This window comes from Bufo bufo, chromosome 11 (assembly GCF_905171765.1).
Source record: "Bufo bufo chromosome 11, aBufBuf1.1, whole genome shotgun sequence".
Taxonomy (NCBI): Eukaryota; Metazoa; Chordata; class Amphibia; order Anura; family Bufonidae; genus Bufo; species Bufo bufo.
This window is the reverse complement of record NC_053399.1, coordinates 37,754,002-37,781,741: the sequence shown is the minus strand read 5'-3', so window position 1 is coordinate 37,781,741 and position 27,740 is coordinate 37,754,002. Positions and strand designations below refer to the sequence as shown.

Here is a 27,740-nt window from a genome sequence, read left to right as displayed (position 1 = left end):
TATTACAAAACTGGCACATGATGATGGGGGGGACTTTATAGTGTCTGTGACTTTCAAAGTCCCACAGTCCTTTGTTCTATTGCTTTAAGTATATTCTTGTTTTGAAACAACATTGATTCTTTCTTAAAAACGGGGGGGGGGGGGGGGGGGGCGCAGTTTGCCATCTTCGCCCTGGGCACCAAATGGCCTTGTCCCAGCCCTGGGTAGGGGTGTGGCCAGGGGAGGGGGGGGAGGGGGTGAGTTCCACCACCTTTTCTCTGAGAAAAAAAGCCCTGATAAAAGTTAATCAGAAAGTTATGTGCACCCCAAAATGGCGCCATTAAAAATTACAACTTGTCCCGCCAAAAATATATAGACGGAAAAATAAAAAAGTTCTAGCTCTTGGAACGTGACGATGAAAAAAGGAAGAAAAACGTTTGGTCAGTAAAACCCAAAACAGGCTGGTCACTAAAGGGTTAAGGGCTCCCCTCGTATCTTGCAGATTGCGGACCCACGTTCGAGAAAGTAGGCACCTTCTCCACCAGTGCAGGGGGGAAACGAAGACTGGTGTAAAACACTGGTCTTTGTAAATGGCCCCCTGTGGGCCTACAATGAAATCTACACAAGTTTGTAGCCCCCACACACCGTCCCCTTTTTAGAAAATGGTGTGGGCGGCATAGAAACGCCAATTTTAACAAAATGTAGTTGCAATGACGTTTAAAAAAGACACAAACCTGAGGTTTGCTACATTTTTTTATGCCAATTCCGTGTGTAATTTGACCCCCATAGTGTAGAAGTCTCACACATCTTGTAAATGGCCCCCATAGTGTAGAAGTCTCACACATCTTGAGACATTTCTTGAGACATTTCCTTGGTGCACAGTTCTGTAACTGAATGTACGCTTAGTTTATCCCTGGGCGATCTCCGTTGACAAGCCCAGGACGCGGCAGCGGTTCTCTTGGTTACAGAGGGTTACACGCCGCTCGTCTTCCTCACGCCCCTCTATCCTTAGAAAGTGGCAGCTCCCTAATGGGCTGGACCAAACCAAAACTCACAAGAGAGGGGGGCGTGGAGAGCTGCCGGGGCAAGGAATTGTTATTGTAATACTCCCCGCCCCTGGATGGATTTCTGCGGAGGAGCAGCACACCCCGCCAGTCACAGGCATGTACCGGGGGGACATGGCGAGGAGCGCAGCCTGGGACAGGACGTGAGGCTCCCCAATTACCCAATATGGCCAATGTCAAGGTAGCGCTGCGGGTGAGACCGCTCAGCAAGAGGTAAGTGGCTGTGGTAGAACTACAACTCCCTGCGCGGCTGTCAGGCATGCTGAGGGTCGTAGTTGCGCCTGGTAATGTCAGTCACTATGAGGTGGTATACAGGGCTGTATATAGTGGGGAAGCCTCTGTCAGTCATGTATGGAGCTTGTATGTGGCATGAAACGCGTCGCTCAGTCTTCAAACAAAGCCATTTGTAGCCAAGTCGTGATACAGTTTTATGTTGCGTCTTCTGACAACTTTTTGGGATGTGGAGGTCTTGTGTGACAGAAAGGTTGGTGTTGTAGGCGCTCTCATGTGAGACTTTGCCTAGGACAAAAGAAATGAGGTCTGGAAGATGCATTTTGGTATTTTTTGGAGCATTTTGTAAGGAATTGGATTTATCTTCATCACATACGTCAGTGTTCACACCCGCAGCTAAACCCCCTTCACGTGCTGCACAAAATCTGGGGGAATTTTTTGTCCACGCCACTAAAAGGATGATGAGGATGATCTCACTTTTCACGGACAAAATGCATTAGCGGCATATGAAAGGCTCGCCCTGCCCGCTGTCGTCTTCGGATTCGCCATAGGCTACCATGTGGCTAATAATCGTACCCTTAGACCAGGGATGGGCAACCTATGGCGCTCTAGCTGTTCTGAAACTACAACTCCCAGGATCCTTCTTTTACTTCTATGAGAGTTACAAGAATGACCGATTAAGTGAGCATGCTGGGAGTTGTAGTTTCACAGCAGCTGGAGGGCCGAAGGTTGCGGATCCCTGCCTTAGACTATGTTCACACTGTCAAAATCCGCCTCGGTTTTTCAGTTTCGGCGCCACAGACCTGCTCAGTTTAACCCTGGGTTTCGAGCAGACCCCAGACCCCCGTCGTGGTTTCCCGTGGTGTCTGTGCGGAATCTGCTCCAAGAATGGACATGTGAATGGTGGTGCGGGGTCACATCGAAAACCAATGGGAGGTGGTTTCAGTGGAGCGCACTGTTGTTGCACAAACCGTAGCGACTTTTTGGAGGTTTTACTTACTGCTCGCCCCTTTCCTGAGGGACCATTGATTTGAGATACTGCTGTATTACATTACCTCACCTCCGTCATGAGCGGACCCCGGACTGTGATTAGGTGAGGAGGTTGGAGCTTGAATCTTTTGGGGAGATTTAGCATTCCTTTTTTTACGCCTGAACGTGGCAAACTGCAACTTTTTTTCAAATTTTTTTTTTAATGTATCTCCCTTTTTTCGCCGTCCTTTGCTCATGCAAACGTATTTTCTTTCCGCGTCCGTTCTGTTTTGTTTTTGTGGACCATATACGAAACCATTCATTTCAATGGGTCCGCAAAAAAAAAAACTGGAAGGTACTCCATGTGCATTCGGTTTCTGTATGTCCGTATTTCCGTTCTGCAAAAAAATAGAACATGTCCGATTATTGTCCGTATTACGGACAAGGATAGGACTGTTCTATCAGGGGCCGGCTGTTCTGTTCCGCAAAATACTGAATGCACAGGGACGTCATCCGTGTTTTTTTGCGGACTGCAAAATACATACGGTCGTGTGCATGACGCCTAAGACAGAAATCTACGGCAGCTCTTTCTTCTGAGCTGGCGTATATTTCTGGTGAGGCGCACAGACTGCAGGAGGATGTGCCTCATTTATGACGAGGCGTATGGATCCCTTGGCAGCGCAGGGTATATATAGACAGGCGCAGAAAGCACCAGTCTTGATAACTATCGCCCTATATGTGCAGAAATGTAATGGGCACATATAGTGTCTGTTCATGTGGGTACACCGCTGTGTCGATGGTCACTATAATGTCTCTCATGGTGATAGTGAATTTCTAGATACATGTAGAGAATTATCTGTTCTGTTTAAGGATATTATTCCAGAAAATGCACGCTTCCTTAAAATCCATTTCCGGTAGCATTCCCAGTCCTCCTTGTCTTGGTCATTAAGTGCTATGTGAGGAGAGGCGCTGGGACTGTGTAGGTCACGTGACCCCAAACTACTTCTACAATCCAGAGAACACACTTTCTGTGCAAAATGATTGTCAAGGAAAATACTGCGTTTCCTGCAAACAGAGATGATTGTGGTAAGAATGTCCGGAAGAGTCTGACGTGTGTTACTTTCTGTAAGTACTTCAGTTTCCCAACAAAGATAGTGTCGCAGCACGAGATGATCAGCGGGATGAGCGCTGAGATTTAAAAGGCCACCTGCATGTGTTACGGAATACGCGTGCGTTCCCGTGCGGAAAACCCCCCCCGAGTAGTACAGTACCAGCAAAGTGTATGAGATCACACAAATCTCATGCACACTATGTAGATTGTTTCTGTGAGGAAATTGACCTGCAGTGTGGATTTACTTATCCGTAGCATGCCAATTATGTTTGCGGTTTTAGGCTACTTTCACACTTGCGGCAGAGTGATCCGGCAAGCAGTTCCATCGCCGGAACTGCCTGCCGGATCCAGCAATCTGCATGCAAACGGACAGCATTTGTAGCTGGATCCGGATGCGGCCCCGTCTCACAAATGCATTGCAATAACGGATCTGTCTGTCCGTTTCCATTTTATTTTACATTTTTAAAGGTCTCTGCATGCGGTATTGCGATATTTTTAATGCCGGATCCGGCACTAATACATTCCAATGTAAATTAATGCCGGATCCGGCATTCCAGCAAGTGTTCCGGAATTTTGGAAGGATCAGTTCTTTACCGGTATAGAGCCCCTAGGACGGAACTCTATGCCGGAAAAGAAAAACGCTAGTGTGAAAGTGCCCTTAGCTGCAGAATTCACCCATTTCAATGGAAGGGCGAGATCTGCTGGAAAACCGCATCTGTTCCGCACAGAAATCCGCAATTAGAAATTGCAGATTTTGGTGCTGAGATGCTGCAGAAAGGAACCTACCGTAAATGGACACAGCGATTTGTGCGGATCTTATGTGTGTTCACCCTCACTCGTCTTAAAGGGGTTGTCCGGGCTTTTTAAGATTGATGACCTATCCCAAGGCTGGGGTGTCGGGTGTGGGACCCCCCCCCCCCCCCCACCGATCAGCTGTACTAGGAAACAGCGCGCACAGAGTGCACGTGCCATCTCCCTTCTTTCTTCCTGTCTGCTATCATAGTAAGATAGTAACATAGTTTATAAGGCCAAAAAAAGACATCTGTCCATCCAATTCGGCCTGTTAATCTGCAAACTGATCCAGAGGAAGGCAAAAAAAAACTGTGAGGTAGAAGCCAATTTTCCCCACTTAAGGGGGAAAAAAAATTCCTTTCTGACTCCAATCAGGCAATGAGAATAACTCCCTGGATCAACGACCCCTCTCTAGTAGCCGGGGGTGCAGAGGTAGCAGTCGCTACCGGGCCCAGGAGCCTGAGGGGGCCCAAAGACCCTTGTGCCACATAAGAAGACACCAGTATTATAGAAAGATACCAGTATTATAGAAAGTTTATGCTGGTCAAGTTATAGCTCTGGCTGGAGGGAAGGGGTTAGGTCAAGAATTTGGCATGGGGGGTTGGGGGGGGGGGGGGGGGTGGTCTACTGTTAGCCTTCATGCTGCCTGCAGCAAAAAATGTAATGTGCTTCCAGGGCCCATGAGCCTTTAGCTACGCCCCTGCTAGTAGCTATAGCCTGTAATATTATTACACTCCAGAAATACATCCAGGCCCCTCTTGAATTCCTTTATTGTACTCACCATCACCACCTCCTCAGGCAGAGAGTTCCATAGTCTCACTGCTCTTACCGTAAAGAATCCTCTTTTATGTTTGTGTACAAACCTTCTTTCCTCCAGACGCAGAGGATGTCCCATTGTCACAGTCCTGGAGATACATTGATGATGGGAGAGATCTCTGTACTGACCCCTGATATATTTATACATAGTAATTAGATCTCCCCTCAGTCGTCTTTTTTCTAAAGTGAATAACCCTAATTTTGATAATCTTTCAGGGTATTGTAGTCCCCTTATTCCAGTTATTACTTTAGTTGCCCTCCTCTGAACCCTCTCCAGCTCTGGTATGTCTGCCTTGTTCACAGGAGCCCAGAACTGTACACAGTACTCCATGTGTGGTCTGACTAGTGATTTGTATGGCTACTTTCACACTGGCGTTTTGGTTTCCGTTTGTGAGATCCGTTCAGGGCTATATATTGAAGAGTATTGGGCCCAATACTGACCCCTGAGGTACTCCACTAGTGACCCAATCTGAGTATGTACCGTTAATAACCACCCTCTGTTTTCTATCATTGAGCCAGTTACTAACCCACATACAGACATTTTCTCCCAGTCCGAGCATTCTCATTTTATATACTAACCTTTTATGTGTTAGTGTCAAATGCTTTGGAGAAGTCCAGATATACGACATCCATTTATTCGCCACTGTCAAGTCTAGAACTTACCTCCTCATAGAAACTGATTAAATTTGTTTAACATGACCGATCCCTCATGAAGCCATGCTGATATGGCGTTAATTGCTTATTTTCATTGAGGTACTCCAAGATAGCATCTCTTAGAAAACCTTCAAACAGTTTACCCACGCAAATGTTAAACTTTCCGGGCTCTGTTTTTGGACCCTTTTTGAATATTGGCACCACATTTGCTATGGGCCAATCCTGTGGAATACTCCCTGTCAGTATAGAGTCCTTAAATATCAGAAATAAGGGTCTGACTATGACATTGCTTAATTCTCTTAGGATACGGGGGTGTATGCCATCTGGTCCTGGCGATTTGTCTATTTTAATCTTTTTAAGACGCCGCTGTACTTCTCCCTGGGTCAGACAGGGCGCTTTTAATGGGGAATTTACTTTTACATTCTGCATTTCATCTGACAGTTTATTTTTTTCAGTGAATACAGTGGAGAAAAAAATATTGAATAGCTTTGCTTTCTCCTCATCGCTCTCTGCAACTCCCCCCTCATCACTCTGTAGAGGGCCGACACCTTCAGATTTATACTTTTTACCATTTATATAATTGTAGAATATTTTAGGGTTAGTTTTGCTCTCTTTGGCAATCAATCTCTCGGTCTCCAGTTTGGCTGCTTTTATTTGTTTTTTACATATTCTATATTTTTCCTTATAGTTTTTAAGTGCTTCCTCACTACCCTCCTGTTTTACTGATTTAAATGCTTTCTTTTTGTCATTTATTGCTTTCTTTACAGTTCTATTTATCCACATTGTTTTTTTTCTTGTTCCTTAACCTTTTATTCCCATAAAGTATGTACCTCTCACAATTAGATGTTAGGATGCTTTTAAAAATATCCAATTTTGTGGCTGTATTTTTATTTTTGAGTACTTTGTCCCAGTTACAATAGTTAGGCCTATGGCCTCTCTTAGTTGGCTAAATTTAGCTTTTTTTGAAGTTTGGTATTTTTGTTCTTCCCTGAAGAAACACTCTTTTGAATGACAATTGGAAGGTTATTAATTTATGGTCACTATTTCCCAGGTGTCCCCCAACCTGCACATCTGTTGTTCTGTCAGGTCTATTGGTTAATACTAAGTCCAGTATGGCCGTCCCTCTAGTCGGGTGCTGAACCAGTTGGGAAAGGTAATTGTCTTTGGTTATTGCCAAGAACCTGTTTCCTTTATGAGATGTACAGGTTTCAGTTTCCCAGTCTATATCTGGGTAGTTAAAGTCCCCCATAATAACCACCTCATTATGATCTGCCGCCTTGTCTATCTCGTTTAGTAGTAGATTTTCTGTGGACTCTGGTATATTAGGTGGTTTATAATAAACTCCTATTAGTAATTTATTATTATTTTTGCCTCCATGTATTTCTACCCACAGTGACTCCACATGTTCATGTCCCTCACTTATATCTTCTCGGACTGTGGGCTTTAGACAGGACTTTACATAAAGGCAGACCCCTCCCCCTCTCCAATTTTGACAATCCTTTCTAAACAGACTGTAACCCTGTACGTTAACTGCCTAGTCATAACTATCATCCAGTCATGTCTCTGTTATTCCCGCTTTGTCATGATCCTCCTCACACATCACTAATTCCAGTTCCCCAGTTTTATTAGTCATGCTTCTGGCATTAGTATACATACAACTAGAAAAGCTACAATTTCTGGGGAAATTGTGTGAAGTGTTCTTGCCTCCACCAGTAGTCTACAACTGGAGTGGGCGGAATAACTGGGTGGAGGGGCTTAAGTAACTGTTGTGTGGCTGGAGTAACTGTGGAAAGGTTGGACTGGGCAGAGTAACTGTGTGGAGTGTTTTGGAGTGAGTAAAGATAGTAAACATTACACTAACCAATTGATTGATCAAATTTAAAAAGTGCACATGGCAAGCTTGATAGAGTGAGAAATGCATTTCAACTTTTATTTATTTATATAGCACATTTAATTGCATTGTTGTTGCCCAAAGTGCTTCACAGTTACATTAAAACATACATTTATAAAAACATTAGCAGCCGATTTGTGTAGGTGGGCTTGAAAATGAGGGAGTGGTGGCAGTTTAGAAATCATGTCCTGATTTTTCAGCTCACACTCTAGCTTTTGACACTCTGCTGGCTGCTCACACACCTGGGTTCCTATGGCAACTCACTCTACAGCAAGGGCAGAGAAGAGCGGTTAAAAACAAACAGCTCACTTCACTAGCGGTTGCCATCTTCAAACGGTTGTAGTTTAGAGATTATAAATCCTACAGTGAAGAGCTTTATATTGTGAGAATCACAAGACGCAGGCCTACATTTTGATGCATATGTCTCTGAAATATTAAAAATGAAGGCACAGTCGCAGTTTATAAATTGCCCTTCAAATTTGAGGTGGCTAGAGTGGAGTTTCAATGAATGTCAATGGGCGGCGTGAGTTGCAAACAAATGGTCATATTGTGAAAACTATCAGGGCTATGGCTTAGTGGCAGCAGGGATAGCTGAACGTTTTGATATAAGATTTATGTAGGCGGGCTTGAAAATGAGGGAGTGGTGGCAGTTTAGAAATCATATCCTGATTTTTCAGCTCACACTCTAGCTTTTGTCAGCCCCCACTCTAGTTTTGAACATTCCGCCATTCATTCCTATGGGACCACAAAAAACGCAGATATTTCGTGAACCATTCGGTGAAACGTTCCACAAAGTAATAGCACACCAATCGGGAACAACCCGCACGTTTCAGTATATTACTGTCTATGGGAGGAGTTAGGGTGGTAAATTTGGCTATAATAAGAAGAATATATATGTATGATAACAGTAAGTGGTCTTGCCATGCAAGAACACTTAATTAAGAGGTTTATGTATATTTTTTTTACCCTACACCTTTCCTTCTGAACTGTTCTAGTCCCTCCTTCCATTCCTCCCCCAGTTCCATTACCTTGCCCCAGGTCTCTATCTTCCCCTCCTATAACTGTAATTACCCTCCCCCCCTAGTCCCTAGTTTAAACACTCCTCCAACCTTCTAGCCATCTTCTCCCCCAACACAGCTGCCCCTTCCCCATTGAGGTGCAGCCCATCCCTATGATAGAGCCTGTAGCCTGGAGCCTGTCTTCCTGTCCTGTTGATAGGTCATCAATAATAAAAAGCCCAGACAATCTCTTTAAAAAAGAAGTTTATTGGAGTAAGGGCATGGCCACATGGCGACACTGGTTGCAAGACATGTGTTGCGGCTAGGATCGCAGAGTAGTGTGATCCCGTAGAAATAAATAGAATCAGAATGTGAGTTGCAAAAAAATCTAGCTATGGGATCACGCAACTCTGCGATCCTATCCTGGCCACGAGCACGACACATATCCTTTAGGATGGGAGCTATGCCTGTTTTGGTTGTAAAAGAAAAGAAAAATATGCCAGACCATGTTTTGCCAACTTTTTAAACACCTGTGCCTGCAATATTTTGTTGCATGAGCGTTATTGCGCTGTGCTCGGCACTTGGGAGTGACAGGACATCGGACCTGTAGGGTTGTTTTGGGACAGTGTGGCCACAGAGTTCCCTCCCGGCCTCCCCATTGGTGGCAGTGGCAGTTGTGATCGGAGCCCTGGGGCTCCGATCGGTTCCCATGGCAGCCAGGACACTACTGAAGCCCTGGCTGCCATGGTCAGCTCCCTGCTGCTGTGAGCTCTATTAGGGTGAATAGGACAAGGGATCAAAAGATCCCAGGTTCTACCCCCTAAGGGGGGAAATAGTTATTAAATAAACTGTAAAAAAAAAGTAAAAAAATTCACGGAAATAGTATAAATCACCCCCTTTCCCAATTTTACATATAAAATATATAAACAATAAATAAAAAATTACATATCGCCACTTCTGAGTCCAAAATATAAAAAAAAACTCTCTTATGCGGTGAACACTGTAAAAGAAAAAAAAGAAAAGAAAAAGTGCGCGATTTCTTTTGCAATTGCGGACAAGAATAGGACATGTTCTATTTTTTTCAGGATCGGAATTGCGGACCCAGAAGTGCGAGTCCGTATTTCCGGATCCGGGCAGCACTTCGTGCGGCCCCATAGAAATGAATGGGTCCGCAATTCCGTTCCGCAAAATGCAGAACGATATTGCGGACGTGTGAATGGAGCCTAAAGGTGGAGTGAAAACTACTCCAGGCACTTGGACTACGGCGCTGTGCTTAATTCATGACTAGGGCCTCTTTCACACAACCATTTTTTTTGCGTTTGCGGGCCGTTTTTTGCGTTCCGTATACAGTCCGTATACGGAACCATTCATTTTAATGGTTCTGCAAAAAAAACAGAATGTACTCTGTATGCATTCCGTTTCCATATTTCAGTTTTTCCGTTCTGTTGAAAGATAGAACATGTCCTATTATTGCCCGCAAATCACGTTCCATGGCTCCACTAAAGTCAATGGGTCCGCAAAAAAAACTGAAAACATACGGAAATGCATCCGTATGTCTTCCGTATCCGTTCCGTTTTTGCAGAACCATCTATTGAAAATTTTGTGTCCAGCCCAATTTTTTCTATGTAATTATTGTATACTGTATATTCCATATGGAAAAACGGAACAGAAACGGAACAACGGATCCGTGAAAAATGGACCACAAACAACTGAAAAAGCCATACGGTCCTGTGAAAGAGACCTAGCCCTGAGCCTCATCGTAAATTAGGAGCTTTCTCCGCTAGTGCAGGGGGGAAACAAAGACTGGAGTAAAATGCCGGTCTTTGTAAATGACCCCTAATGGCTCAGTCTAGATGATATGGTGAAGAGATGTACACTTTTGTCTAGCTCTAGACCAGGGATCAGCAACCTTCAGCACTCCAGCTGCTGTGAAACTACAATTCCCAGAATGCTCCATTCATTTCCATGTAAGCTCTTAGAAGAGCAGAGCAAGTATCGCCTGGGAGTTGTAGTTTCAGCTGGAGTGCCGGAGGTTACCTACCCCTGCTCTTTGAGACTAGGGATGTCTCATCAGCAACAGTTCTTCACCTGTGAGGGGCTGTCCCTGCAAGTGAAGAAATGCCCACCTGCCTCCGGATTGTCCGGGCCGGACATACTGAAGGCTGGTTGATGTTCTCTTCACGAACACCAGATGGAAATTACCATGGTAGCTAATGGCGCCCAACACTATGACACCCAATGTTGCTCCTGTATGTCACCACATTGTGCATGACGACAGCAGGCGCTCTCCAGTCCTCCTACAAACTCTGATGCGGCCATCGTTAGTACTGCGGCTTTCACCACTGAACACTGTTGTTTGCCATCGATGGCCGCATCAGAGTTTGCTGGAGGACAGGTCATCAATATCATGAGATAGGACAACCCCTTTAAAATCTACACTTTTGTTTGTCTGCTCTGGCGTCACAGGTTGGTGTCAGCAAGCACCTATTAATCTTGATACTGGATCGGGGCCCTATATTCTGACTTTGGGGGGAGAGGTAGTGATGGGGGTTATGACTCGTCCCAGAACTGCATGTCTATTATCAGAATGGCTCTGCTTGTAGGATAATAAGCCCATGTTAGGGGATTGCTATTTATGCTGATCTCTATGGGTACTTTCACACTAGCGCTAAAGTTTTCCGGTATTGAGTTCCGTCATAGGGGCTCAATACCGGAAAAAAAAAACGCTTCAGTTTTGTCCCAATGCATTCTGAATGGAAAGCAATCCGTTCAGTATGCATCAGGATGTCTTCAGTTCAGTCCCTCTTACGGTATTTGGCCGGAGAAAATATCGCAGCATGCTGCAGTAAAATTCTGGAAAACTTGCCGGATTGCCGGCGTTATTTTACATTGAAATGCATTAATGCCGGATTCGGCCCCAAGTGTTCTGGAAAAATGGATCCGGTTTCCCGGTCTTCGCATGCGCAGACCTTTAAATCTGTGAAAAAGATAAATACTGTATCCGTTTTTCCGGATGACACCCGAGAGACAGATCCGGTATTGCAATGCATTTGTCAGACGGATCTGCATCCGGATCCGGAAACAAATGCTATTCGTTTGCATACGAATTTCCGGATCCAACAGGCAGTTCCGGCAACGGAACTGCCTGCCGCAATCCAACAACGCTAGTGTGAAAGTACCCTATAAGCAGTCTTGTAATCTAGATGTCCCATAGTTCAGGTTCTCTGAAATTGCGTTCACAATTTGAGGAATGTGAAAAGTCTGTCGGTCACGTGGTCTGTGTAATTACGAGTATACCGGATGCATGAGTGCGCGCCCCACACAATGCCTCTCTTCAGGAGCGGTTTTATCCGTCCTCTGATGTTAACTCTCTCTTCTGTCAGTCCCCATTCACAGCAGACTCCACTGTCTAGTACATGGCATGTTAATGTAATTTTATCCATGTGTATACTGCTGGGGATGTGCAGGCTCCTTTAAAAGGCTCCTTCATTGCATAGCATGTATTGGGGGTCATTTACTATGCCCCTGCACATCACAAGCTAGCGTACAAAAGTCACAAACCTTCACTTTGCAGTGTTTTAAAATTTAATTGCACCTAAATTCCCTAATAGTGCCCATGTCTTGAATGTGTTTAATGTATACAAATAAAATGATGTTTATTCTGCGCCCCTTTTGTATGTTAATAAATGGTTTCAAGTCAAGAGCGCTGGCTCTTGCATCCTCCGAGCCAGGCTTGCCGTGTCCAGATCCTGCCTCCTGCCCCTTGATTGATGTTTCACAGCTCTGGTTATAGCATTTCATACACTTTGCTGGTAGTCTACAAGGCCTCATTCACATTTCCGTTTTTCACTGACGTGCGCTGTCCGCATTTTCCATGGACAGCACAAGTACCCGTTTATTGCGATGTGTCCTGCATGCACAACTTTTGTCTCCGCTCCAAAATCTTCTTCTGAGCGGAAACTTAACAGACCCCATTATAGTCTATGGGGCCCGTGGGCTCCGTTTGGCTCAGTTATGTGCCGAATCCGTCCTTTCCATTTACCTGCCCCTAAACTGGGCAGGAGAATGGAACGGCTGGACGGTGAGGTGAACGAAGCCTTAGGGCTCATGCACACGAGCTGGCCAGGCCCATGCTGCGGATTGCAAATTGCTGACCGCAATGCATGGGCACCGACCGTGGGGCAGCCACATGCGGATGGCGGACCCATCCACTTGCATGCACTACTTTTTTACGGTGCGGAGGCACGGACAGAAAACCCATGGAAGCACTCCATAGTCATGTGAATGGATCCACATCCGTGATGCAGGCGGCCGGTGCCTGTGTATTGCGGACCCGCCATATGCGGGTCGCAAATATAGCCACGGCCAGGCAACGGCCGTGTGCATGAGCTCTTAGGCCTCATGCACACGACTGTTGTGTGTTTTGCGTTCTGCAAATTTCGAATCCGCAAAACAGATGGCGTCCGTGTGCGTTCCACAATTTGGGGAACGGCACAGACAGCCATTAATATAACTGCCTATTCTTGTCTGCAAAACTGATAAGAATGGACAGGTTATATTTTTTTCGCGGACCACGGAACGGAGCAACTGATGCGGAAAGCACACGGAGTGCTGTCCGCATATTTTGCGGCCCGATTGAAATGAATGGCTCCGCATCCGAGCCGCAAATGCGGCTCGGATGCGGACCAAAACAACGTTCATGTGCATGAGGCCTTATGCTGTGGTTTTTCCGCACAAAAATCCTCGTGGGACAAATGTGTGTGATCCGCAACCTGTGCAGGTAGCCTGAGAAACCAAGCAAGCAATTGGCTTTTCTTCTGATGGCGCACCTTGCAGTTCCCGTGCATTGTGTGACACGTTGTTATGACAGCAGCGTGGATATATAGCGTTGTTCACACTCTCACACAGCCATCAGTCAGACCCTTGACTGCAGTTCCTTGTAGCTCGTGTTGTATTTAACGTGTGGAATTTTAATACCTGTGCAAGTTTAAACTTGTGTCGTGAGAAAGTGAACGGCAGAATTAAAAAAAATGGGTCTACCCTTGTGGGACTGTACATACATGCCAGTAGTGTGGTGTAAATACATTTATTGCCCTCATGTTACATCAAAGGGTGAAACCAAGAGTCAGGTCAGTCCTTAAAGGGGTTATCCAATAGTGCAAATACCCCAACAATGCCTGGGCCCCTCCAATAGACGATTCTCACCTGGTCCCCGACATCCGGGTCCCTCCGGATCCCTGCATGGCCACTGCTGCAGCTCCAATAGCAGGCTGGGACGGGAACAAGCCTCCCTAGTGTCACACCCGATGCTGGTCACCATCGTGGCTTGGATAACCTCTTTTCATGTTTTTTAGAGACCCCACAGTGTGGCCGAACTTACTGTGGTTATCATACTTACCTGATCCCCACCACTGGGTTCCGGCTCCATTGCTGCCCCAGTGGCGCTGCAGGTTCCAGATCTTCTCTCGTCAACATCTGGACGCATTGCACATGTTGTATGGGTGACGCGTCCCTGCAATGACCAGTGATGGGCTGCAGCGGCCACATGCCCTGCTTGAAATTGGATGCTGACGCAGTGAGATCTGGAACCTGCAGGACTGTCAGGGCAGCAATGGAGCCGCAACCCAGTGGTGGGGATCAGGTAAGTATTATCACCTCTGCGGGTCTGGCAACAATGTGGGCAGTCTGTAAAAAAAAAAAAAAAAAAAAACTCATAAAGGTGAACTGAACCAGTCCCTTTAGGCCTCTTTCACACTACGTTTTTTTTTTCCCCCCCGTTTTGCGGCCCGTTTTTTGCGTTCTGTATACTGTCCGTATACGGAACCATTCATTTCAATGGTTCTGCAAAAAAAACGGAATGTACTCCGTATGCTTTCCGTATTTCCGTTTTTCCGTTCCGTTGAAAGATAGAACATGCCCTATTATTGCCCGCTCCATTCAAGTCAATGGGTCCGCAAAAAAAACTGAACACATACGGAAATGCATCCGTATGTCTTCCGTATCCGTTCCGTTTTTGCGGAACCATCTATTAAAAATGTTATGCCCAGTCCAATTTTTTTCTATTTAATTACTGTATACTGTATATGCCACACGGAAAAACGGAACGGAATGGAAACGGAAACACAACGGAAACAAAAAAAAATGACCGTAAAACACTGTACTGTAAAATACGGTAGTGTGAAAGAGGCCTTAATCACACTTGGCCTTAGGCCACTTGCACACGATGTGTGCTGCCCACAATGCATGGGCACCGACCGTGGGCCATCCGCATGCGGATCGGGACCCTGTTCACTTGAATGGGGTCCGCGATCCATCCGTTCCGCAAAAAGATAGGACAAGTATCTTTTTGGGGAATGGAAGCACTCTGTAGTGCTTCCGCTCCATGGTTCCGTTCCGTTCCGCACCGCATCTCCGGATTTGCGGACCAATTGAAGTGTATGTTCTAGTCTAAATTTTCTTGTAGTATTAATTGAGGGTAGCGCCTCTTTTAGACTGAACAGGTCCCACCTGGGACTTCTGAGCAGAGTACTTATGTAGCTGGTTCCTACACTGCCCTGAAAACTGTAGGCTTAGGTAAGTCCAAGAGAGGCAATATATTAGTGTTAGGGACCTATCTGCGGAAGCCACCTTGACGCCTGATAGATGGGCCCGACACACGTTTGATCAAATAGGTGCGTTAAGAGCTTCCATTGACTCATTTATAGTAGGTTTGATACCACTTTTATTTAGAATGATCCCAATTGTTTGTATGTATAATGGTGTGCAGCCATTTTCTTTTTTATCATAGCATTATATTGATTTATGATGCTATGTAACCCTTAGGCCTCTTTCACACAGGCGAGTTTTCCCGCGCGGGTGCAATGCGTGAGGTGAACACATTGCACCCGCACTGAATCCGGACCCATTCACTTCAATGGGTCTGTGCACATGACCGGTGATTTTCATCACTTGTGCGTTGCGTAAAAGCCGCAGCATGCTCTATATTGTGCGTTTTTCACGCAACGCAGGCCCCATAGAAATGAATAGGGTTTGCGTGAAAATCGCAAGCAAATGCGGTGCGATTTTCACGCATGGTTGCTAGGAGATGATCGGGATGGGGACCCGATCATTATAGTATTTTCCCTTATAACATGGTTATAAGGGAAAATAATAGCATTCTTAATACAGAATGCTTACTAAAATAGGGCTGGAGGGGTTAAACAAAAATAAAAAATAATTTAACTCTCCTTAATTCACTTGTTCGCGCAGCCCGGCTTCTCTTCTTTATTCTTCTTTGCTGTGCTGGAGGAAAATGACCTGTGGTGACGTCACTCCGCTCATCACATGGTCCGTCACATGATCCATCACCATGGTGATGGATCATGTGATGGACCATGTGATGAGCGCAGTGACGTCACCACAGGTCCTGAAGAAAGAAGAGAAGCCGGGCTATGCGAACAAGTGGATTAAGGTGAGTTAAATTTTATTTATTTTTTTAAACCCCTCCAGCCCTATTGTACTATGCATTCTGTATTCAGAATGCTATTATTTTCCCTTATAACCATGTTATAAGGGAAAATAATACCATCTACACAACCTTGAACCCAAACCTAAACTTCTGTGAAGAAGTTCGGGTCTGGGTACCACATTCAGTTTTTTATCACGCGCGTGCAAAACACATTGCACCCGCGATAAAAACTGAACAATGGAACGCAATCGCAATTGCGTATCTCAGGGCTCGACAAATCCCGGGCGCCAGGTCGCCATGGCGACCAGGAATTTGGTCCTGGCGCTTGGGTATTTGTCAGCCCGTTTTCAAAGATGCGCTCTCGGCGCGCACCATGGTTTCCTGAGCCGGCACAGTGGAGAAGGAGAGGAGTCCCTCCCTCCCCACTGTGCGCGGCTGCCGCTGGCCACTAAGAACAGAGTAGGAGGAGGAGGGGAGGGACTGTAGCCACTGCGCCACCAATGAATGTGCCGGCCATATCCCGGCCCCTATGACTGCACGCTGTGATCCGCGCGATTAACCCCTCAGTTGAGGGGTTATTCGCGCGGATTACAGCGTCCTGTCAGAGGTCGGGTGCCGGGTTCTTCAGTCTCGACTCTCTGCATCAGTGGGCAGTTCCGATCGGAGTTCCAGCAGTGTAATGCTGGGGCTCCGATCGGTTACCATGGCAGCCAGGAGTCACGCTACTTAAGTCCTGGCTGCGATGGTATGTTAGTGAGCAGCATTATACTCACGTGCGCCGTGGCTGCCGGTCGCTCCTTCTTCTGTCTGTGCGGCTCATTGCTAATGCTTATAGCATTAGCAATGCGCCGCACAGACCTATGAGAAGAAGGAGCTCCCGGCGATCACGGCGCACGTGAGTATAATGCTGCTTACTAACATACCATTGCAGCCAGGACTTCAGTAGCGTCCTGGCTGCCATGGTAACCGATCGGAGCCCCAGCATTACACTGCTGGGACTCCGATCGGAACTGCCCACTGCCACCAATGATGGGGGGAGGAGGAGGAGGGGGACCCTGTGGCCACTGCCACCAATGATTAATACTGGGGAGGGAGGCGGGGTGGGGTTGTTACCAGAGGGGGCTGATAAGAGGGAGGGGGGGGGGGCTAATCAGATGATCGGAGGCTGGAGGGGCTGATAAGAGGGAGGCTGGAGGGGCTGATAAGAGGGAGGCTGGAGGGGCTGATAAGAGGGAGGCTGGAGGGGCTGATAAGAGGGAGGCTGGAGGGGCTGATAAGAGGGAGGCTGGAGGGGCTGATCAGAGGGAGGCTGGAGGGGCTGATCAGAGGGAGGCGGGAGGGGCTGATCAGAGGGAGGCGGGAGGGGCTGATCAGAGGGAGGCGGGAGGGGCTGATCAGAGGGAGGCGGGAGGGGCTGATCAGAGGGAGGCGGGAGGGGCTGATCAGAGGGAGGCGGGAGGGGCTGATCAGAGGGAGGCGGGAGGGGCTGATCAGAGGGAGGGGGGAGGGGCTGATCAGAGGGAGGGGGGAGGGGCTGATCAGAGGGAGGGGGGAGGGGCTGATCAGAGGCTGGAGGGGCTGATCAGAGGCTGGCTGCCATGGTCAGCTCCCTGCTGTGTGCACAAAGCACAGGGCAGCAGGGAGAGTGTAAAGTCCTATTCACCCTAATAGAGCTCTATTAGGGTGAATATGACAAGGGTTCTAGCCCTTAAGAAGGCTAATAGTTATTAAATAAAGTAAAAAAAAAAAAGTTTAAACACCCCCCCCCCCCCCCCAATATAGAAAACAATATATTGCGATATACATGCTTAAAATTATATCGCAATATAGATTTTATGACGCGTCTCCGCCTGGCTCCTAACTTTTTTAGCTGGCTCCTAGATTCCAAGGAAATTTGTCAAGCCCTGGCGTACCTACTCGCGCGGGTTTGCCGCAATCTACCCGGGACGCATCCTGAGCCAAAACGTGACGCCTGTGTGAAAGAGGCCTCTTTCACACGGGCGTTGCAGGAAAAGGTGCGGGTGCGTTGCGAGAACATGCACGATTTTTCAGCGCGAGTGCAAAATATTGTAATGCATTTTGCACGCGCGTGAGAAAAATTGGCATGTTTGGTACCCAAATCCGAACTTCTTCACAGAAGTTCGGGCTTGGGATTGGTGTTCTGTAGATTGTATTATTTTCCCTTTTTTTTTAACTCACCTTAATCCACTTGCTCGCGCAAGTGTGTTTGCAGGTCTTTTCCGTATTTACATTGTCAGGCTGCAGCCATTAATCTGCTGAGCGGCACTTCTCACTTAGGCCTCATGCACACGACCGTTGTGTGCATCCGTGGCCGTTGTGCCGTTTTCCGTTTTTTTTCGCGGACCCATTGACTTTCAATGGGTCCGTGGAAAAATCGGAAAATGCACCGTTTTGCAGCCGAGACCGTGATCCGTGTATCCTGTCCGTCAAAAAAATAGGACCTGTCCTATTTTTTTGACGGACAACGGTTCACGGACCCATTCAAGTCGATGGATCCGTGAAAGAACACGGATGCACACAAGATTGGCATCCGTGTCTGTGATCCGTGGCCGTAGGTTACTTTCATACAGACGGATCCAAAGATCCGTCTGCATAAAAGCTTTTTCAGATCTAAGTTTTCACTTCGTGAAAACTCAGACTCGACAGTATATTCTAACACAGAAGCGTTCCCATGGTGATGGGGACGCTTCTAGTTAGAATACACTACAAACTGTGCACAAGACTGCCCCCTGCTGCCTGGCAGCACCCGATCTCTTACAGGGGGCCGTGATCAGCACAATTAACCCCTTCAGGTGCGGCACCTGAAGGGGTTAATTGTACTATCATATCCCCCTGTAAGAGATCAGGGCTGCCAGGCAGCAGGGGGCAGACCCCCCCCCCCCCCCCCAGTTTGAATATCATTGGTGGCCAGTGCGGCCCCCCCCCCCCTCTATTGTAATAATAGGTTGGTGGCCAGTGCGGCCCCCCCCTCCCTCTATTGTAACAGTGTGCGCCCCCCCCTCCCTCCCTCTATTGTATTAATTCGTTGGTGGCACAGTGTGCGCCCCCCATCGGCCCCCCTCCCTCTATAGCATTAACAACATTGGTGGCCAGTGTGCGGCCTCCCATCTCCCCCCCCCCACCCCCCCATCATTGGTGGCAGCGAAGTTCCGATCGGAGTCCCAGTTTAATCGCTGGGGCTCCGATCGGTAACCATGGCAACCAGGACGCTACTACAGTCCTGGTTGCCATGGTTACTTAGCAATAGTACAATAGTAGAAGATTCATACTTACCTGCTGGCTGCTGCGATGTTCGTGTCCGGCCGGGAGCTCCACCTACTGGTAAGTGACAGGTCTGTGCGGCGCATTGCTAAATGAACTGTCACTTACCAGTAGGAGGAGCTCCCGGCCGGACTCAGACATCGCAGCTCCCAGGTAAGTATGAATCTTTTACTATTGTACTATTGCTAAGTAACCCGCTGCCACCAATGATCGGGGGGGGGGGGGGGGGGGAGATGGGAGGCCGCACACTGTGCCACCAACTATTTATTACAATAGAGGGAGGAAGGGGGGGGGGGCGCACACTGTGCCACCAACGATTTATTACAATAGAGGGAGGAAGGGGGGGGGGCCGCACTGGCCACCAATGATATTCAAACTGGGGAGGGGGGGGGGGGTCTGCCCCCTGCTGCCAGGCAGCCCTGATCTCTTACAGGGGGATATGATAGTACAATTAACCCCTTCAGGTGCGGCACCTAAGGGGTTAATTGTGCTGATCACGGCCCCCTGTAAGAGATCGGGTGCTGCCAGGCAGCAGGGGGCAGTCATGCACACAGTTTGTAGTATATTCTAACTAGAAGCGTCCCCATCACCATGGGAACACCTCTGTGTTAGAATATACTGTCGGAAATGAGGTTTCACGATCTAACTCATATCCGACAGTATATTCTAACATAGAGGCGTTCCCATGGTGATGGGGACGCTTCAAGTTAAATATACCATCGGATTGGAGAAAACTCCGGTCCTACGGTATATTAACTCCTGACTTTCAATGTAAAGTCAATGGGGGACGGATCCGTTTGAAATGGCACCATATTGTGTCAACGTCAAACGGATCCGTCCCCATTGACTTGCATTTTAATTCAGGACGGATCCGTTTGGCTCCGCACGGCCAGGCGGACACCAAAACGACTTTTTTTTCCATGTCCGTGGATCCTCCAAAAATCAAGGAAGACCCACGGACGAAAAAACGGTCACGGATCACGGACCTCGTTTTTGCGGACCGTGAAAAAAAAACGTTCGTGTGCATGAGGCCTTACTGTAATAATGTGAGCTATAAAAGAAGTGTCATTTTAATGTGTAAAAAATGCACATAAATCTGCACAATTTATTGCATAACAGGAAAGAAACCTGCCAGTCATGGTCAGGAGGCGGGAGAGAGCGGGGACAGGGAGTTTCATTGTACCCCTCTTCCTCGCAGCGCCGGCGTATTGCGGATTACGTGTTGTTTTTCATGCAGATTCTTGTGTGGAAAAACCACAGCGTAAGGGCTTGTTCACACGACGATATGGCTTTTTCAGTGTTTTGCGCACCGTTTTTCACAGATCCGTTGTTCCGTTTTTTGTTTCCGTTGTGTCTCCGTTTCTGTTCCGTTTTTCCGTATGGCATATACAGTAATTACATTGAAAAAATTGGGCTGGGCATAAAATTTTCAATAGATGGTTCCGCAAAAACGGAACAGATACAGAAGACAGAAGGATGCATTTTCGTATGTGTTCCGTTTTTTTTTTGCGGACCCATTGACTTGAATAGAGCCACGGAACGTAATTTGCGGACAATAATAGGACAAGAATCAAAATGTAGCGGAACGGAAATGCGGACATACGGAAACGGAATGCTCGCGGAGTAAATTCAGTTTTTTTTGCGGACCCATAGAAATGGATGCTTCCGTATACGGAACGTATACAGAACGCAATAAACGGCCCGTATACGGAACGCAAAAAAAGTTTGTGTGAACGAGCCCCAATACAGCACCAGGAAAGTGTATGAGATCAGACAAATCTCATGGACGCTTTGCTTTCTTCTGACGGGTGGATTTTGAAATCTACAGGATGTCAATTATTTGTGCAATAAAAAAAAAAATATTATTTGTGTGGATTTCACTCTTTTCAATGCAAGTGTGAGGTCCGCTGCAAATCTGCACCAAAAACAGCAAGTAACACATGGTTTTTGGTGCTGATCTGGTTCGAAAACGCACAAAAAACTACACGGAAATCTGTGCGGATATTCTGTTAGCAAACCTGTACTGAACGCCATCCCCGAAGTGACAGCACCCCTGAAATCGTCAGGTCTGTCACTACACTGCCCTCAGGGTGGCATAGTACAGGTGGCAGGTTCCCTTTAATGTAATCACTTTGTGTGTGTTTTTAATCTAAGCAATAAAAAAAAATCTACTTCATGTAAATGTCTTAGGCCTCGTTCACATCTCCGTTTATGGATCTGGCAGGCTGCCGGATCCTCTACTTCACCGCCAAATTCCCATTGACTGGGGTCTGGCAGTGATCCGGAGGATTTTCAGCATAAATCCTGGGTTTTAGCCGCTGCATGCAATGGTTTTCTTCTGTTAGGCATGTCTGGCGGGCTGTTCCTTGATGTCTGGATCCAGCACTGCCGGATGCTAGCTGACACCCGCCGGCCCCATTAACTATAATGGGGAGCGGCAGAGATCTGGCTGCAACCTGGCAAACATGCCGAGAATCGGCTGGATGAAAAATGCAGTGCGCAGCGGTTTTCGGCCGGACAATTCTCTGCATATCTGCATATCTATTATAGTGAATGGCTACTTTCACACTGGCGTTTTGGCTTTCCGTTTGTGAGATCCGTTCAGGGCTCTCACAAGCGGTCCAAAATGAATTAGTTTTGCGCTAATGCATTCTGAATGGAAAAGGATCCGCTCAGAATGCGCCAGTCTGGCTCCGTTCCGTCTCCATTCCACTCTGGCACACAATGTAAGTCAACGGGGACGGATCCGTTTTCTATGACGCAATCTGGCACAACAGAAAACGGATCCATCCTCCATTGACTTTCAATGGTGTTCAAGACGTATCCGTCTCGGCTATGTTAAAGATAATACAAACGGATCCATTCTGAACGGATGCAGACGGTTGTATTATCTGAATGGATCTGTCTGTGCAGATCCATGAGGGATCCGCACCAAACGGCAGTGTGAAACACGCCTTACAGATTACTGATTTCATAGTAGGTCTTTTAGGCAGAAAGCAGAGGGGTCAACGTCTTTTCTCCAAGTAGACAGTGAATTCGTAAAATGCAGAATCATAAGTCATTAGTGTCTCACGTGGTGCAGTAAGATCTCTAGAAGATTGCAGAACTTAAGACTCCACAACCGTTACTTGTGCGGAAATACCAGTGTTCTGAAGACTGTATGGCCAGATGTTCCTCTGGATGACTTCCAGCTGAAATAACAGAGTATCTCAGTCCTTAGCCTCCCTGCCGCTGGAACCTCGCCAAGATCTTCTGTTTCTATTATTTAGTTATAATCTATAGCGTTTCTTTTCCTTGTATGGATTCCCTATTTCCGTCTTTCTAATATTATATGACTGTTTAAGGGTTACTTTTTTTTTATCTGCGGCAGCGTATCTAGCAGGCTGTTTCGGCAAAGAGCAGCCTTCCGTTTCCGTCCCAGATTTTCCAGTTCACCGCTGGGTCCCCATTGGCTATAACGGGGCCCAGCCGACAGCCAGCTTTTGTGTCAGAGATGTGAATGTACCCTAATTTAGAAATGAACATGAAGAGCAGAAATGAAATTTTCACAGACAGACAAAATCTTATTTAACAGGTTAGGCTGCGTTTACATCTCCGTTACAGATGTCTCCCTAATCCGCCATAAATTCCAGCTGTCAGCCGGACAAACCTGACATTTATGCAGGAAAGAGGCCGGATCCCATTATAGTTAATAGGGATCTGGCAGTGATCTGTTAAATCTGGTAATGCCGGATCTGGTGAACACCGCCAGGCTGTTCTCTGCCGGAAACGTTCAGATTTGAATCATGCAGCCTTAGCTAGTCATTGGCCAGTCGATTGCTTTCTGATAACCCCTTTATACCATGAGGTGGTCTTGAACCTGGCTCCTTTAGGCCTCCATCTGTGGTGTGGTACAAAAATTTCTATGAAGGTGGACGTTCCCTTAGGTACAAAATTGAACCTATGAGCTAAACCTCAAGCTGGTTCATATTGTGCATTATGAATGTACAGCACTGAGATGTTCGAAGGTTTTGCTTATACCGTGTCACCGCTTTCCATCTGTTTTACACATTTTACTGATTTTAATTTTTACGATAAAAAAAACAAAACTTGCGAGAGCAGGGGATGGTATGTAATTTTTCACAGATGTTTGAACAGGTACAGTATATTTTACTTCTGGGAGCTCCACTTCATAGGAAGCTGGGAACAAAGAAGCTGCATAGAGGCACCAAAGGGATCGCAATACAGTTTTGTACTGCTGACTGTGCAGGAGAGTTAAAGGGACGCTGCCATCAACAGTTTTTATCACATTAATAAAACAGATGGATTTCTGGATATGATTTTTTTGAAGTCTACTTCCTGTCTTGGCTTTTTAACTTCCTCTTTGTTTTTTGGACTTTTAGCACAGCAAACAGTCTTGTTTGACTTTCTCAGTCAGACCATTCAGTCTGACCAGAAGCGGAAGAGGGTTGAGTGGGTCAATATTAGAGCATCACACATTACACTGTTAAGTACAATGCTCTTCTGTGGACATCTTTATCTAGGCCTATGACGAGAACCGTAGATCAGTCATACTGTTATCCCAATCCTACATCTACTATTATAATAGTGGATAACATCTTCCCCTTACAGCAGCAGTAAACTGACAATGGATTAACTATCCCTATAGGAGTTTCATGTCTCCATGTTCGCCGCTACAGAAGGACAGTATTTTGTATTTAGTTTTCAATGGTATAGTACTGTCTAAATGAAAAAGAAAAACACAATTATTCTAAACAACTTTTTTAAAGAATATGGAGTTAAAAAAAAAATCCCTTTTTGACAGAAGTGTTCCTTTAATTATACTATTAGGATGTGTATGGACGTTGTGGTTTACATAAGAGCTGTCATACAGCTGCAGCATGTGAACACAGCCGTGTGGCTTTTGTGACAGATCAGGATCCTCCCGTAGCATAGTAAGGGATTTATATGTCACCAGACCGCGCTGGGAGACAAGAAATACATGTGATGATGTGAAAAGTACCACCTCAGGAGAAGGTTCGCTGCAGAGTTCATTGTCAACACTGAGCCCATTATGTCCGTGCCAGATACACTGGATAGAGATTCCCAGGGATTCCTGCCTCTCGGATCCATCGGCTGCTTGCAGCTACTCGGGGTGGAGTTACTGATGGGGTTTCAAAGATGCTTTTGAAACACAACAGGAAATTTATGCTGAGGACAAACACTAAATTAAAGCATGTGTTGTGTTCTGTTAACTGTGCTTTATTAACCACCCAACAGCCGTGCATTATTACTTTTCTGCTTCGGGATTTTTCCGCTTTATTATGAAGCTCTGTGAAAAAAAAACATGAACATTACTAAATATGGAGCAGAACTGGAGAGTAAATATGATTCCCTGTGGGGTATATGGAGCACAGATGGGGGACAAACATCAACACTCGCCTTTGGTTCTTTAAGATTGACGTCATTTATATTCCTATCCATTTACATGGACTGTACTAATGACCACCCCCAGTATTGCAGTCCTGGGACACAAAGGGCATCATGGACTGAATAACTATAGTCAGCCGGAAGCCCTGATACCATCTGTATCCGAGGACATCATATGAAAAGCTGTGACATGGGACAGTCACTTTAATCCCCACCCATGTAATAAAATATACACGTCCATATAAATATTTCTGATTTATTAGGGAGAGTTTTCATCAGTGTTTCATTTTCCGTTCTTCTGATCCAACAGAAGAACAGAAAAAAAAAAAACATATCCTGTCGCATCACTTATGCACATTTACCATCCGTTTGAGCCATTTCCATCTGAGATCAGTTTGTTTTTTTTAAAGAAAAAAAAGTCCTGCATTCAGTAGTTTTTTTCCGTCTTAAAAACAGATCTCAGGGGGAAATGGCTTAAAGGGATGCCAAATGTGCATAAGTGATGCAACAGGGTCCTTGGGGTGGAGATGCTGTGGAGCTGCGCCCCTACAGCAAAGGTAAGTAGTGGCACAGGGGACATGGCTAGGAGGGGGAGATGGTGGCACTGGGGGGGGCAGCTGATGGCATTGGGTGGACAGCTGATGGCGCTGGGGTGGCAGCTGGTGGCACTTGGAGGCAAGCTTGTGGCACTGGGGTGGCAGCTGGTGGCACAGGGGGGGGAGATGATGGCACGGGGGGGGAAGCTGATGGCACTGGGGGGGGAAGCTGGTGGCACTGGGGGCGGCAGTTGGTGCCACTGGGGTGGAAACTGATGGCATGGGGGGAGCTGATGGCACTGGGGAGGGACCTGATGGCATGTGGGGGCTGATGAGTTTTTATAAAGAAAAACGTTCTTTTAATTAGTTTTTTTGTTATTAGAGTACTCGATTAATAGTTAGATTAATTGATAGAATACTCGATTATAAAAATAGTCGATAGCTGCAGCACTACACTAGGTCATTACATCAAAGAGGCTGCAACCCATCCAACTTCATTCTCTGCAGAGCAGCTCCTGACCATACTATGTGCCTAGAGCTTGAAATTAGGAGTGGCCCGAGACTTATCAAAGGCCGGCTGTGCTTTACACAGTGACACAGAGGCTGCAGGGGTCCCAGTAGTGGTCACTTGATGAAAGCTGAGCTGCAGTACCAGACTAGTGGTCAAGTGTGGTGCTGTTTCTGGAGTTACCCACTATAATCTAGTTCAAGGTGATCGAGAGAATGTTCTTCTGTTTCTTGAGCTGCTTTTGAAAGCTAGAGGATTTATGTTTTTCAGTCTCAAAAGTAAAAAAAAAAAAGTAATTCTGTTAATTGTATGTATGATATAAGTTTATGCTCAAAGTCAGACATTTCATATTTCCTTTCTATTGCAATAAATTAAACGCTGATTATATTAGAAATATATTGTCCTCTTGGCTAGTGATGGTAAAAGGAAGCTAAGATAAGAAAAGTCCATATTGTGGTTTAAGTTAAAGGGGTTGTCTTATCTCGCTGTTACTAAGGCAAGATGGGACTTAGCCGGACCACCCAGGGGAGCCGGACAGTGCTCTGCTGTTTCAGTAGCTCCCATTAAAGAGCATGGCAGCTGCAGAAACAGTGTAACACAGCAAGCTATATGGTGTGTAAGTTAGGGAAGCAGCTTAGTTTGCTTTGCTACACTGTTCCTGTAGCTCCCATGCACTGCAATGGGAGCTACTGAAACAGCAAAGTGCTGGCCCGCTCCTCTGTTTCCCGGCCTCCTGGTGGTTGGGGCTTAGTCCCATCTCACATTAGTAACATTAGTAATTGAAAATGAAAATACTTAAATATTACTTTATTATAAATATATTCCCAAATACCCTTCATTAGTTATGACTTATTTTATCTAGAAAGCAATCCTCAGGGGAAATAAAATGTCTGCTACACATACAACCTGTCCTAATTGCACAGCAGGACAAGTTACTTCACAACCCTGAGCTAAAGAGCCGCCTCATCCTCCTCTCTTCTTGTCAGGGATTATGATCCTGAATACAGCTGATACGATCTTCAGCTGAATCTCTCTAGGAGTGGAGTTCCTGAGGAGACATGAAGTACAGAGAGGACGGACAGGACAGACACCTGGTAATGTGGGGCTGTGGTAATGGAGACTGCATACAAATGCTACTGCTCATCCCCACCTCCTCATCGTCTCCATTACTACATAGATTCAGCTGAAGATCTTACCAGCTGTATTCAGGATCATAATCCCTGACAAGCAGAGCACAGAGGAGGATGGGGCGGCTCTTTATCTCAGTGTTGTGAAGTATCTTGTCCTGCTGTGTGATTAGGACGGGTTTTGTGTGTACTAATAGGATTTTTTTTCCCCCTGATGAGCCATTATAAGTAATGAAATGGGTAGTTGGGAATATATTATATAATAAAGTAATTAAGTATTTTCAGGAATTTTATTTTCTTAATTCCTGGAGAACCCCTTTAAACTATACTTATTTTTCCCTCCTACCCGAAAACAGACAAGCTCTAAAAGTTTCTTTTCACAGTACTGATAATAAAAACTCAACAAAAATTACAGTATGCTTTCCTCTTCTCCCCAGCCGGTGCCTAGTGCTGTCAGCTGTTTAGCATGATCAGAACTGCTGACAGACTCCCTTACAATGCACTGTGTATCAGTTTGTTTGTTTCCTCTGTAGATTTCACCCCTTCAATTTATACAGCGAAATCCAGAACAAAATCTGCATGTAAGTTCACTGCATAATTTGCTGTGGATTTATGCAATTTTAGGGGAATACAGACAGGTCCTCAAGTTCAGCTTGGTCAGGCTACTTGGCCTTATGTGTGGGCTGATTAGATAGGTTCTTGTAAGCTTACATTCATGTTAGTGTGTATGTAATTGATAAATAAATGCTAATAATAATACATATTCTTCCTTCCCCTCAAAGTTTCACTTTGTGTCTTCTTCAGGGAGCATGCCGAAGAAGCAAGAGTCATAGTAAATGTTGATGAGAAAATAGCACGGATCAGAAATATAAAGGTACTGTCATTCTCTAAATAATTATGATTTTGTGTAAGTGTAGCTTTAGAAA

At 46.1% G+C, this 27,740-nt stretch overlaps 1 protein-coding gene across 1 annotated transcript in view; it reads left to right on the top strand.

Moving 5' to 3' along the window:
- The first annotated feature begins 1,109 nt into the window (after positions 1 to 1,109).
- The window catches only part of STARD9 (StAR related lipid transfer domain containing 9), a 172,040-nt gene continuing 145,409 nt past the window's right edge, over positions 1,110 to 27,740 (top strand). Inside the window, exons 1-2 of the mRNA XM_040410985.1 lie at positions 1,110 to 1,256; positions 27,619 to 27,688. Of these exons, the coding sequence (XP_040266919.1) occupies positions 1,210 to 1,256; positions 27,619 to 27,688 (117 nt within the window). The 5' untranslated portion in view covers positions 1,110 to 1,209. The remainder of the gene's footprint in view (positions 1,257 to 27,618; positions 27,689 to 27,740) is intronic.